General features: G+C 51.1%; 1 protein-coding gene across 1 annotated transcript in view; it reads left to right on the forward strand.

Annotated features, from left to right (window-relative positions):
- The first annotated feature begins 254 nt into the window (after positions 1 to 254).
- The window catches only part of Sun5 (Sad1 and UNC84 domain containing 5), a 15,584-nt gene continuing 3,099 nt past the window's right edge, over positions 255 to 12,739 (forward strand). Inside the window, exons 1-10 of the mRNA XM_015505332.2 lie at positions 255 to 328; positions 2,006 to 2,064; positions 2,260 to 2,334; positions 3,065 to 3,131; positions 3,584 to 3,645; positions 4,707 to 4,756; positions 5,960 to 5,994; positions 6,571 to 6,679; positions 11,498 to 11,576; positions 12,506 to 12,621. Coding sequence (XP_015360818.1) covers positions 255 to 328; positions 2,006 to 2,064; positions 2,260 to 2,334; positions 3,065 to 3,131; positions 3,584 to 3,645; positions 4,707 to 4,756; positions 5,960 to 5,994; positions 6,571 to 6,679; positions 11,498 to 11,576; positions 12,506 to 12,621 — 726 coding nt within the window. The remainder of the gene's footprint in view (positions 329 to 2,005; positions 2,065 to 2,259; positions 2,335 to 3,064; positions 3,132 to 3,583; positions 3,646 to 4,706; positions 4,757 to 5,959; positions 5,995 to 6,570; positions 6,680 to 11,497; positions 11,577 to 12,505; positions 12,622 to 12,739) is intronic.

A 12,739-nucleotide genomic window follows, 5' to 3' on the forward strand; every position in this document is an offset into this window, starting at 1 on the left:
TTCCTCCATCTTAAACATGGAAAATTGTCACAATGGCTTCTTCTGAGGGGAGGTTCTGGGGCCAAGCTGGAGACTGGGTGTCCTCCCTGCCCACCTGCTCTGTGAGGTCATAGAGCCAACAATTCTCCCTGACCCTGGCAAATTCCACATGGCACCTTCCAGAGGACACTCTGAGGTGGTGGCAGCAGCTAGTTCCTCCTCGTTGACTCCCAGAGATCCCCACCACCATCCATTAGCCCTACAGAAGGGAATCGATGCCACGGTCAAGGAACACTGGGGACCCAGGTTCCCTATGCGAAGATGGGATCCCCAATGTTAGGCCCAGGAGGTGAGGACAACAGCCCCTCCCTTGGCTCAGCCTTTAACAACTGACAAAAGGCAGCCCCTCCACCCCTGCTGGGAGGGGAGCTGGCATAACCGGCTGTGCTTTACAGTTGATGAGAGGTTGACGGTGGCTTTCCCAAAGTCTCTTGGCGAGGAGGTGGCCATCTTTCAGGATGTGTTTATTGAGCACCTACTCTTTGCCAGGCACCGTGCAGAGGACGGGGGCACCATGTTGAACCAGCCCCACGTGCTCCCTGCTATCATGGAGCTAGTCTGTGAAGGAGGCAGACACTGAACCAGGAAACACGTATCTCTGCCAGGAGGCCTCTAGCTGCAGGTGACAGGAATTCCAACATTCAAAAGGATACCCACTTCTGGGTCCCAGAACAGGGTGTATATGTATCCCACCAGGGTTTACAAAAAAGCCATGGAGGTGAAGGAAGAAATCGTTAATGCTGCATGAGTATTTTTAGCTCATCCTCCTTGATTTAATTAACACATAATAATTGTGTCTATGGGTGCAAAGTGAAAAGTTGGTACATGCTATCCTCTATGATGATCAGATCAGGGTAATGAGCATTTCTTTGTATTGGGAAGTTTCAAACTCCTCTCTTCTAGTTATTTTAAGGTCTACAGTAAGTTGTGAAGCTAGTCACCCCCCTGTGCTATATATTCCCCAGGAATGTATAAATGAATCTGTACATTGAGGAAGGGTAAGTGTATGTTGGCATAATTGGGAATTATGTGAGCTTTCTACCACTATAATAAAATGCCTGAGATAATTAAGTTATCAAGAGAAAAGGTATATTTCATGGTTTTGGAGGTTCTGGTCCATGATCAAGTGGCCCCCCTGTTTGGGGTGGCACTGCATCATGGTGAGAGTACATGGGGGAAGAAAATCACCCACCTAAGAAGCCAGGAAGGAAAGAAGGGAAGACTGGGGTCCCACAGTTCTCTCCAAGGACACGCCCCCAACAACCTAAGGACCTCCCACGAGGCCCCACCTCCTAAAGGTCCACATTGCCTTCCCCTAGGGCCATTTGGGGACCCAAACCTTTAACACAGGAGTCTTTGGGGGACATTCAACATCCAAGCTGTAGCAGGTGTATATGTAATTTCTCAAGAAATAAATATAAACTCAAAGGGGGGACCATGAGAGAATGTTGGGGGACCACTGCCTGAGGAAATGAAAGGTTTGCATCTCACCTACCAAGGGCTCCTGACTGTGGCTCCAGAGTCCCTGGATTCTGTAGTGGTGCTGCCTCGGGAGACCAGGTGCCGGCTGCCACATGGCTCTTCCTTTTAGTCATCTCTCGCCGTCACAGCGTGGCCACCACAGCCCTCCGTGGGGGGCAGAAACATGACTACTTAGGGGGAAGGAGAGCGGTCACTGCTCCCTGTGGGTCTCAACTCAGCGATGAGGAAACCTTTACCCAAATCAGGCTTCTGCCACCAAGAGGAGTAGGTGGCTTGGGGGTGATGGTCACCTGCAATAGCCACACCAACCACAGTCCTTGCCTTAAAAGACACCTGGATTTGGGGTCAGCCAGACCCTGATCTGTCCCTGTTCCCAGCCTGGTGGTCTTGGCAAACTTCTCTGTCACTCAGTTTCTCAATCTGGGATGCGGTGACGTCACCGGCTTGTGTTGTAAACCGCGACTGTGAACCTTGTCGTCCCCAGATGCAACCTGCGACCCCGGAACACCAGCAGGATGGCGATGGACCCCTCACCAAGCAGGAGTGAGCAGAGAGGGGAGCGGGAGGGGGCCGTTGAGGGGCTGAGGCTCAGAGATGTTTAGCAGGAAATCCACAGTCACACAGCAAGAGGTGGAGGCAGAGGGGCAGGGACGCTCACTCCGAGCCCTGAGTGCCCCCCAGGTCTCCACCAGTCCACGTCTCAAAGGCAGTGACCTGACCGCCCATCGCTCCCTGCAGATGACAGCTTCCCGTTGCCCGCCCGCATCAATGCCCCGGCCATCAGCCTGACTCAGTTCCTGCTGGGATATCTGTGTGCGTATGGTCTGCAGAGTCCCCTCGGCCACCCCCTGGGCCCAAGAGGGTCGGGCCCCGCTAAGCTGGGGAGGGGGAGGCCCTGAGTTTGCAGGAGCCGCAGGTTAAGCTCCACCGGGGTGATCCCAGCCAGGATCCCCTGATGGATGGACACTGGCCAGTGAAGGGCTGCCCGTCAGCCCTCCTCTGCTGGGCCCCAGCCCGGCCCGGTTCCCGCGGAGTCACCCCCTCCAGCCGACAGCCTCTCTCATCTTCCAGTCCACTCATTTTCCAAGTCTAGCGGCCATTCCCTCCTCCATTCTCCCCCCCCACCCTTTTGCACCCCTGTTTCTGCCGGCCCCACGCTGAGCTTCCCCAGAGGAACCCAGCAAGGCCCCTCCGGTCCCAGGCTCCCAGGTTCTGGACCTGGGCATCAGCACATTCCAGCCCTTAGGGCCACAGCAGCGCTCACCTGCAGGACCCAGCAGGCACCAGCCTGGCACGTCCCATCGGCCAGGCCAGGGCCTGTCCTGGGTTTGACCAGCGAGTCCAGGGGGCCTCCCAGGGCTGGGGCTGGGCTCAGCCAGGGGCCTTGCCTCCCATGCGTGAGGCCCTGGGCTCGAGCCTCAGCACCACAGAAAAAATAAATAAGAAGAAGGCCGCCCAGCTCCAAGGTGCCCCCACAGCCCCAGGACCCGCCGTGGGACAGGGATGAGGCCCAAGGACTCATGCTCCGTCGTCTCCCCTGCAGCCTGGATCGCCTGTCTGGCCTACTTCCTGAGGACCCAGGCCCAGCAGGTCCTCTTCAACACCTGCCGGTGAGCGGCAGGGCCGGGCGGGAAGGTAGCCCGTCTTTGGCTTAGGCGTCCCTCTGGTAGCAGTGTAGACCAGGGACCCCAAGCTGGCCCCAGGGCCCCCCAGGGCTCCTCAGCCTCCCTCCGCAGCGGCTGCCCCTGGACCCCTGCCCCTTCTTTTCTAAGCTCCCCTCGTTGGCACCCAGCTTGGGGACAGAGGGCTGGGTCCTGGGCTTGACGCTCGGCCTCCTCCATTCATTTGAAGTCTGATGCCTGTCCTGGTCCCAGCCTCGGCCCACCCCTCGTGAGCTCCAGCCTGGAGACAAGGACAGACACAACCAGCGCTCGGGGGGGAGTGTGGGGGACCCTGGAGGTCCCAGCGGGGGCCTCGTTCATCAGGGAGGGAGGGGGGCAAACCACGCTGGTGGCCAGGGCCGAGGAGGAGGCCCCTTGACTCTGGCTACCCTGGCCTCCAGGTGCAGGCTGTTCTTCCAGAAGCTCATGGAGAAGACGGGTGTGCTGGTCCTCTGCGTTTTCGGTGGGTCTGCAGACCCCGGGCAGGTGGTGTCCCCGGGCTCTGGCCCCCCGCTGGGAGAGGAGAGCAGGGATCTAGCACTGTTCTGCGACACCTGGCCACACATGTCCCCTGCACACGACTCAGCGTCCCCACCTGTCTAATGAGGGTTCAGTGAAATGATGTCCAAGAAAAATTTTTGAAAGCCAAGAAGAGCTCTGGAAACCACAAAGTGTCATGCTTCTGAATATGGATACATGGTTGTTCCAGAACCATTTATTGAAAAGACTATTTTAGTCTTACTGATTGTCTCGACGCCCTTGTGAAAATCAATTGACCGCAACTGTGAGGGCTTTATGTCTCGATTTTAGTGGGAAAGCTTCCATCCAGCGCCAACGATAGGATGTTAGCTGTGGGTTTCTGTTACACTGAGGAGGTTCTCTTCCGTTCCTAGTTGGTTAAGTGGTGTATCAAGCTGGGTGTGGTGGTCCACACCTCGAATCCCTGCCTCTTGGGAGGCAGAGTCAGGGAAATCACAAGTTCAAAACCAACCCCAGCAACTTAGCGAGGTCCTGTCTCAAAATTTTAAAAAATGTCAAAAGGACTGGGGATATGACTCAGTGGTTAAGCACCCCTGCATTTGATCCCTCGCTCCAAAAAAAAAAAAGTATTTTGTCAATAATAACAAATAGGTTTTAAAGGCTTTTAAACAACTGCTGAAATGGTGAGGTTTCAGCCTCATGAAATGCAGATCATGAAATGATCTGGAGATCATGAAATGCAGAAGAAACCACCTGCCTTCTTCTCTGTACTAATCCTCCCCAGCAAGGTCGGGATGGGAGTGTGAGACAGGTACCAGGTAGTTTATGTAACATACATTGCATGTGATTTCATTTGCACATGAAGTGGATTTTATGTTATTGCCATTTGGCAGAGGAGGAAACTGAGGCATAGAGGGATTAAGTCATTTCTCCCAAAGTTGTGCAATGCTAGCGAGTGGCAGGGCTGGGCTCTGACTCCAGAGCAGAGGCTCGCTCTTGACCTTCTATGTTAAGCAGCTGATTCTTGTTCTCATGGCCCCGCAGGATTCTGGATGTTTTCTATGCATTTACCATCAAAAATGGAAGTCTGGCAGGTGAGTGCGCCCTCGTCCAGCCCACAGCTGACTAGTCTCCCCTCGGGCAGCTAATTGTCCCTCCGTAGCTCCTCTTGCTCTCACCAAATCTGGACCCTGTCAAGTTGCTGCTTTATTCCAAACCAAATCTCTGCCTTGATCACGCCACCCATCTAGGACCCATCTCTCCTGCTACCTGTGACTTTCAAAGACCACATGCAATAGTCCCTCCACCAGGATGGCTCTCCTGTCACCCCCGAGATGACTCATCTCTCCTTTCTCAAGGCTCCCAATAAAGCGAGGCAGTGGGAAGGGGGAAGACCCTCTTTCTACTCAACAGTTTGTTCTTTTCTGCTTAAATGAGACAACGATACCCCTTTGCTTTGTGGTTTCTGGGGACGAAAGAAGAGGGGAAAGGTGACTGGAGCTCCCTGTTCAAGGACGTCTCGCAACACCTGCAGGGACCGGGAACCCCAGAGGCCTATCTCTTCTCCTCTCCCTTATGAACCCTTTCACCTTCTTCAAGATTCACAACATGTCGCTCCCTCCAGGAACAACCAGGCAGAGGTGGTCCCAGCCCCTTCCTTTCTCCCACAATGTCCTACACTCCTGACTGTCTCCCCAGCTCTGCTGCAGCAACTTGGAGGAAGGAGAGAGGGCGGTGTGACACCTCTGGGCAATTCCAGCTCAGTGCAGGGAAAAGGGCTGCCACGCTCAATGTTGAATGACTGGATGGTCAGATGGGAGCCTGAATAGAGGGAGAAGGGATAGGAAGGTGGATGGATGGATGGATGGATGGATGGATGGATGGATGGATGGACGGACGTTGGACGTAATGGAGGTAGGGCTGGGAGAACCAGCAGAGGAACATATAAAAGGGAGAATGGGCAGTCGGGAGGTCAGGTGGGATAGATAGGTAAGTGGGGAGATGGATGGATGAGAGGAGGATATATGGGGTAGGGTGGACGGATGGGAGGGGGATGGACAGGGAGCTTGGGGAGATGGAAGGGTTGAAGGGTGAGGAAAGGTGATGGATGAGAATGGATGGATAAAACTAAGAGTAAACTGGAGTTTCGAGTTTGGAGAGATGGTAGGTGGGTGAATGGATGGAAGCCTACATGGGAAGGTGGATGAGTGGATGGACTTGTGGTTTTGGAGAATGGATGGAGGGAGCTCTCTCAGGCCAACTGAAGGGGATTTCTGCTTTCTTCAACACTCCTCCAGGATGACAGCATAAATAGTCCATTGCAGAGTTTGAGGTAAGAGGAATCTGCTGGTAAGTCCTATCATGTAAAAAAAAAAAAAATACAGGTATAGGAAGACTCTGGGGTATATTGGCTAGGAACATGAGCTCACAGACAAACCTGGACTTCAGTCCTAGCTCTCATGAGTTTTACCTGTCTGGCCTGATGCCAAAGAAACTTCCTCTCACTGAGCTTTTAACACCTCATGTGTGAGATGAGGCAGAGTACTCCACCTTGCCCTGGGGAATTATGGGTATTAAAGAAAATCTGCATAGTTCCTGGTCCACAGTCAGTGATCAGTAAATGGTAGTCAAGAGATTTTAATGAACAAGTCACCACCTGGTAGCAGCATTCTTAACTGCAAACAAAATTCTCAGAAATATGTGGAAAGAATGAACTGGTCTTAAGCATATTCCAAGAAGAAAGAAGAGAATGGATAGTGTTTAACTTCTGGGTGAACCAGGAATGGGCCCAAGAGAGGAGAAGATGATGAAGCTAGTTCTTTGAGAGTTGACTAGCAAAGAGAGAACTTGAGGCCACAATAGCAGCATTACAAGGCAGTCACTTCTTGCTTCACTCCTTCCTGTTAAGGATGTACCAGGAGAAGGTGCGACATCACACTGGGGAAATCCAGGACCTCCGAGGCAGCATGAACCAGCTCATTGCCAGACTCCAAGAAATGGAGGCCATGTCAGATGAGGTGAGATGCCACTCATTCTGCTCCCAGACACCTAACTTCTTTGATGCCCTCTTTTTTATATCCTGAGTTTTCTCCTTTCTTGGTTTTATCCCTCATTTTAATGGAGCACATCCCCAAGTAACTACTGAGAAAACAGCAAAAGAACTTAGAACTTACATATTTAAAAACACCTTTATTCTACCCTTGCACTTGATTGGTAGTTTGGCTGGGTATAGAATTCTAGAAAGGAAATTTTCTCCTGAGAACTCTGAAGGAGGTCTACCACTGTATTCTCATTTGTATTGTTGCTGTTGAGAATTATTATGCCACTCTGATTATTGACCCTTTGGGTTTAATCCATTTGTTACTCCTGGGAGTTTATAGGATATTCTTTTTGTGTCTAACATTCTTTTTTAAAAAATGTTTTTAGTTGTAGATGGACACAATACCTTTATTTTATTTTTATGTGGTACTGAGGATCCAGTGCCTCCCATGTGCAAGACAAGTGCTTCACCAGTGAGCCACAATCCCAGCCCCTCGTAGTCTATATATAACCAGCTTGGAGGTTTCCTATATTTTTTAAATCTATATATTGATATTTTTCAATAGTTTTAAAAAATGCTTAGCCTTTCTCTCTTAAAATATTGATCTTCCCCATCATCACTCCTCTCTTGAATTCTGATTACTATGCTAGACCTTTAGAGTGTGTTTTATGTAATTCCTATGCTATCACCTGATTCACTTTTTTTTTTTTTTAATTTTTATTTATTTATTTATTTATCAGCGGACAAAACATCTTTGTTTGTATGTGGTGCTGAGGATCGAACCCGGGCCGCACGCATGCCAGGCGAGCGCGCTACCACTTGAGCCACATCCCCAGCCCACCTGATTCACTTTTTAAAAAAAAAAAATTCTTTTTCTCCATGTTTTGATATTGTTTTTTTTTAAATTTCTTCAGTTTCACTAATAATTCTGTATTCTGCCTGAGAAATCTACTATTATTTCATATATTGCATTATTTAGTTATACAATGCACATTTAACTCTTTTTCATAGACTTTAACTCTACGGTAAAATTCTCCATCATTTCATTTATGTTATACATCTTTTCCTTTATTTTATTTAACTCATCAGTCATGGTTATCTTTCAAATCTTTGTCTGCTGACTCCAACATCTGGATTATCTTTGGCCTTCTTCTGTTTTCTGTTTTTTTCTCTTGGGTATCAGCCATACAATCTTGACTCTTAGTGTCTATTTTTGTGTATGAAAATTTTTATACATTTTTATATTTTTAGTGTTTTCTGGTCATGGGATATAAAAGAACTCTATTGCTTCAAGTACTTTAAGACTTCTACCAGTACAGTTCCCTTTTCTTTGGAGGAGGATATGATCCCTTCTTTCTAGACACACACTGAGCTGGTTCAGACTGACCCAGATTGCAAATTTATGAGATTTATTCAGATATTTTCAGGTTAGCTCTTTGGAAAGCTGCCCAGGCAGTTTCAAATATTTGGCAAGTGTTTAATGGGGAAGACTGACCATCGATCTGAGGGCTCTCAATTCTCCTTTTTCCTTCTAGCCCTGAATCAGTATAAAATCTCTGGCCCAATGGCACCTCCTCTTCCAAGGGCATACTTGAATTCCCACCTTCTAATGGTGCCCAGACTAGTTCAGTGCCTCCAGAAGGGCAGCTAGGGTACTCTGGGCTGACTCACTGCTCCTTCTAGGGCAGTGGGTCTCAGAGGACCACACTGCACCGTTACCTGGGGAAATGTCAGACATTCCAATGAATGGGCCCCACCCAGACCGGTTGGAGCTGAAGTCTGAGGACGGGAATCAAGCCAGGGGACGCTGATGCCAACCCCAGAGAACCACGGTCCTACGGCTTTAGTCTCTCACTTGTTTTATTTTGTGCACTCCCCCCCACACACACCATTTTATTTCCTAAGCTTTAGAAGACAGGAAGTTTAATTCTGCCTTCCAGAGCCTTGGAAGCAGCTCCTGGTCTCCTGTAGTCTTGGAGTCCAGGGAACACTTTGTGGGGGAGACTGGCCGAGGGTGCATTTCCTCTGTCCTGATTTGATCCCCTTAGCCCAGGGGGGGACCACGATAACTTCAGTGCTCCTCCTTCTCCAGGAGTAGTTCAGAGTCTGGCCCAAGCCCTGATCCTTAGTCCATGATCCGAATCGTCAAACGACCCCAGGGGTCAAAATAAAATTGTCAGCAGAACTGGGCCTGGTTCTCCCTTCTCTGGAATTTTAGTCCCTAGCTCACATTGGCCTTGAAATATGATTTATTCAACTCTCTGACTTCTTCTAGTAGTTGCTGTGGTGGGCACTGGCCCTCCACACCAGGCCAGGTCTTACCTTCCATCCAAAACTTCCAGAAAAAACACCCATGGGCCAGACACCCTGAGGAAGCTTTCAGTCCACAAACTCACGACCTTCCATCCTAAGAAATGTTCTTTAATCATGTGATCAAACTGGTGCCCTCCTCCCTGGTCCTGTTTGCTCTATTCTTTTTTTTTTTTTTAATTTGGGGATTGAACCCAGGGGTCCTCAACCACTGAGCCACACCCCCAGCCCTTTTTTATTTTTCATCTGGAGGCAGGGTCTCACTGAGTTGCTCAGGGCCTGGCTAAGTTGCTGAGGCTGGCTTTGAACTCACGATCCTCCTGCCTCAGCCTCCTGAGCTCTGAGATGACAGGTGTGCGCCACCGCGCCTGGCTCTACTCTCACTTTTAAGCTTTTGTTATTCGGATGTCAACTCCTGAACAAGTCCTCTACTGTCTTTTCTCTTCTCGCCTCCTGGGCCTCTTTGTTCTACAGTTCATAAGGTAGCTTCAGCCTTATCTACCAAAACATCTGGTGAGTTTTCACCGTCTTGGCCTAGAAGCCAAGTTTCTAAGAATTTACAGATGGGGGTTTTGTCGTGTGAGATCGAGCAAAGCTGCCTGAAGCTTGACTGTGCTTTTTGTTGTTTCAAAGTCCCAGGTTTCTGGCTGGGGCTAGAGCTCAGTTGGTAGAGCGCTTGCAGCTTGAAGGGTCTGGAGAGTGGTGCTGGCCATCAGCCTTGCAAGCACAAGGCCCTGGGTTCAATCCCCAGGACCCCTTCCCCCCCCAAATTCCAGGTTTCCGGGGCTCCTTCCTCTCCCCCAAGCACTCTTCCTCACTCAGGAGTGAGGCCCCTGCAGGAGTTTCCTCTCTACATGGGGGAGGGAGGCAGGGATGGGCCAGGTGGGGGGTTGTAGAAGAGGGACCACCGACTCAGAGAGACAGTCAGCACTGGCTCTCGAGTCAAGTACTTAGATTTGAATCCCATGTTTACCATCTGTAAGTTGTGTGACTGCTCTCCTCCCTTAGCTTCTCTGTGCCTCAGTTTCCTCATCTACACAATGGGTTGTATATGGATTAAACATGGTAATTCCTGTAATCCTTAGAATAATGTCTGTCATAGGGTAAGTGTTCCTTAAACGCTTGTTTCCTTGGAACAAAGGTAGAAGCCCAAGGCATACACTAATCAATACATAATCATTAAGCACCTACTGTATGCCTGGTCCCATTCTGGGGTTCAAGGATAGTGATAAACTAAATTCCATCCCTCCCTTCAAGGCAGTCCCAGGACCTGTGGACCCCTAACCAGACTTGGAGCCCAAAAAGGGCAGGGACCATCAGGGAAATTTCTTGGAGTTGGTGACCCAGTTTTGAGAAGAAATAAATGAGCATTTGCCCAGCAAACAAAGTAAGAGTTAGGGATACTTTATCTTTTGGAGCTGTGCAACCTAAGGCAGGCCATCAACCTATCTGAGCATCAGTTTCCAAATCAACAAAACAGAATTATAACCACTACCCTATAACAGCCTGGCTCTTGTTTAGTCACTATGGCTGCATCCCAAGAATTAGTAGTGTAAAACAACCACTGTATCATGGTCAGAGAGTCTGCAGGTCAGGACAGGTCAAGGATGGTTGGTTTCTGCCCCACAACACCTGGGGCCTCAGCTGGGAAACCTCAACACAGGGGGCTTTGATGAAGAGTCTGGAGAGTGGTGCTGGCCATCAGCTAGGAACCGAGTTAGGCTGTTGACCAAAGCACCTCCTCATGCGGCCTGGGCTTCCTCACAACATGGAGGCAGCTTCCAAGAGTGGAGGTTTTAGAAAACCAGTCAGTGTTCTAGTGACTTTTAGGACTGAGCATCACTTCTGCCACAGTCACCAGCCCAGACTAATGGGGAGGGAGCTTATCTGCCTCTCAAGGGAAGAAGTCAGCATCACATTGAGTGTGGAATGGGAGACCTGGTTGCAGCCATGGTTGGAAAATAGAATGGGCCACATGTGAAAGTCCTTTTGCCTCTACGCTCTCACCTTTAAAATGGGAGGAAGACCGTCCACACTTCCTAGGATTGCTGCAGGAGGCTGAGGCCAGTCCTGGCACACACTGGGGGCTTTCTAGACCTCTCTAATCCTCTCTGAGAGGGAGACGCCATTACCACCCCATCTTACGGGTCTCAAGTCTCAGAGGCACAGTATTGCCCAAGGCCCCACAGCACTCAGGTCCTGCTGATTCCAGAGCCCCTGTCCTTGCCCTCAGTGAGACTCTTGGCCCCTCTGTGACACAGTCATGGTGAACTCAGACACTCAAAGTGAACCTCGGGGAGGGGGCAGGGCTCTGTGTCACTGGGTCATCCTTCACAGTACAGGGACTGGGCAGTCCTGTGCTGGGCCATCAGAGGTTCCCCAAGAGGGTCTCCTGTTGCACCTGTCACCTGTGGAGGACACACCCCTGGGGCTTGTGATCTGTAAGGACACATCAAGGCACAGCCTGTGTTTTCTGCCTTCTCAGCAAAGAATGACCCAGAAAATAATGAAGATGATACAAGGCGATTACATTGAAAAGCCGGACTTTGCCCTTAAGTCTATAGGTAAGCGGCCTCCCCTGCCCGCTTCCACCCCCCTCAGCGTCTGCAGAAACCCTTCCATGCCTGGATTTTGGTTCTGGTGTGATACACCCTCTGCTTGAGGACAGTCCTCCTCAGAGCTAACCTCTGTTCTCAGCTGGTTTTCCTGCTAGAATTTATTTTGTCTAATGGAGCCAGAAGCAGGGATGGGGCTAGGAATCCAGATGCTGTCCACTGCCTGACTCCTCCACTGCCCCTCCCTCCTGCCCCTCCCTCAGCCTGGGGCTGCCACACAGTGGTCAACAGGACAAAGTGATCCCTGAGGAGTGGGGACACACTGACTAGAAATAAACCAATGTGGGCCAACAGTGAGTCAGGACTCAGGACTTCAGGGGCAATGAAGCAGGGAGCAGGGATAGAGGGGACCCCCGCGGGCAGAGTGACACTGGGTCCAGACCTGTGAGGAGGGAAAAGCCTTCCAGATGCCCCAGGGGAGGAGGTTAGCATGAGTGAGCAAGGGTCTCCTGGTGAGGGAGGCCAAAAGAGGGGCCCGGGAGGGCACCCTAACCTCAGTGAAACATGGGGGTCACAGGGCGTCTGCCCCGACCCCTGAGCGACTCTGGGTTCCATTCACCCTCTCAGAGCCAGAACTTCCCCTCTCTACTCTGTACAATGGGTGTAAAACCAGCCACAATAGCACAACAGGGCTGCCAGACATAGTGCGCACGTCTTCCCCAGGCTGGTGGGGAAAGCCCTGGCTCATTACCGCTGCCAGTGGACCTGGGGTGGGCGCTCTTTGGCGGCCTTTATGGTTACTGTCAGACCCACTGCCCAGAAGAGAGCACTGAGGTCCAGAGAGGGCGCGGTGAGGCCTCCCAGGGGCTCCCGCACACGGCGAGTGCCCTCCCCAGGCTGAATCTGATCCTCGCCCGGACGTCCGTCCGTCCGCACAGGGGCCAGCATAGACTTCGAGCACACCTCAGCCACCTACAACTACGAAAAGGCTCGCTCCTGCTGGAACTGGATCCGGCTGTGGAACTACGCGCAGCCCCCAGACGTGATTCTCGAGGCAGGCGACAAGGGGCGAGGGACGGGTTTGGTCAGAGGCAGGATCCTGGGATAGAGGCTGGCTGCAGAGGCTGGGCTGTGGAAGCAAGGGCAGCAGGACCTGGGGCGGGGCTAGAGGT

This window comes from Marmota marmota, unplaced genomic scaffold (assembly GCF_001458135.2).
Source record: "Marmota marmota marmota unplaced genomic scaffold, marMar, whole genome shotgun sequence".
In the NCBI taxonomy this organism is placed as follows: Eukaryota; Metazoa; Chordata; class Mammalia; order Rodentia; family Sciuridae; genus Marmota; species Marmota marmota.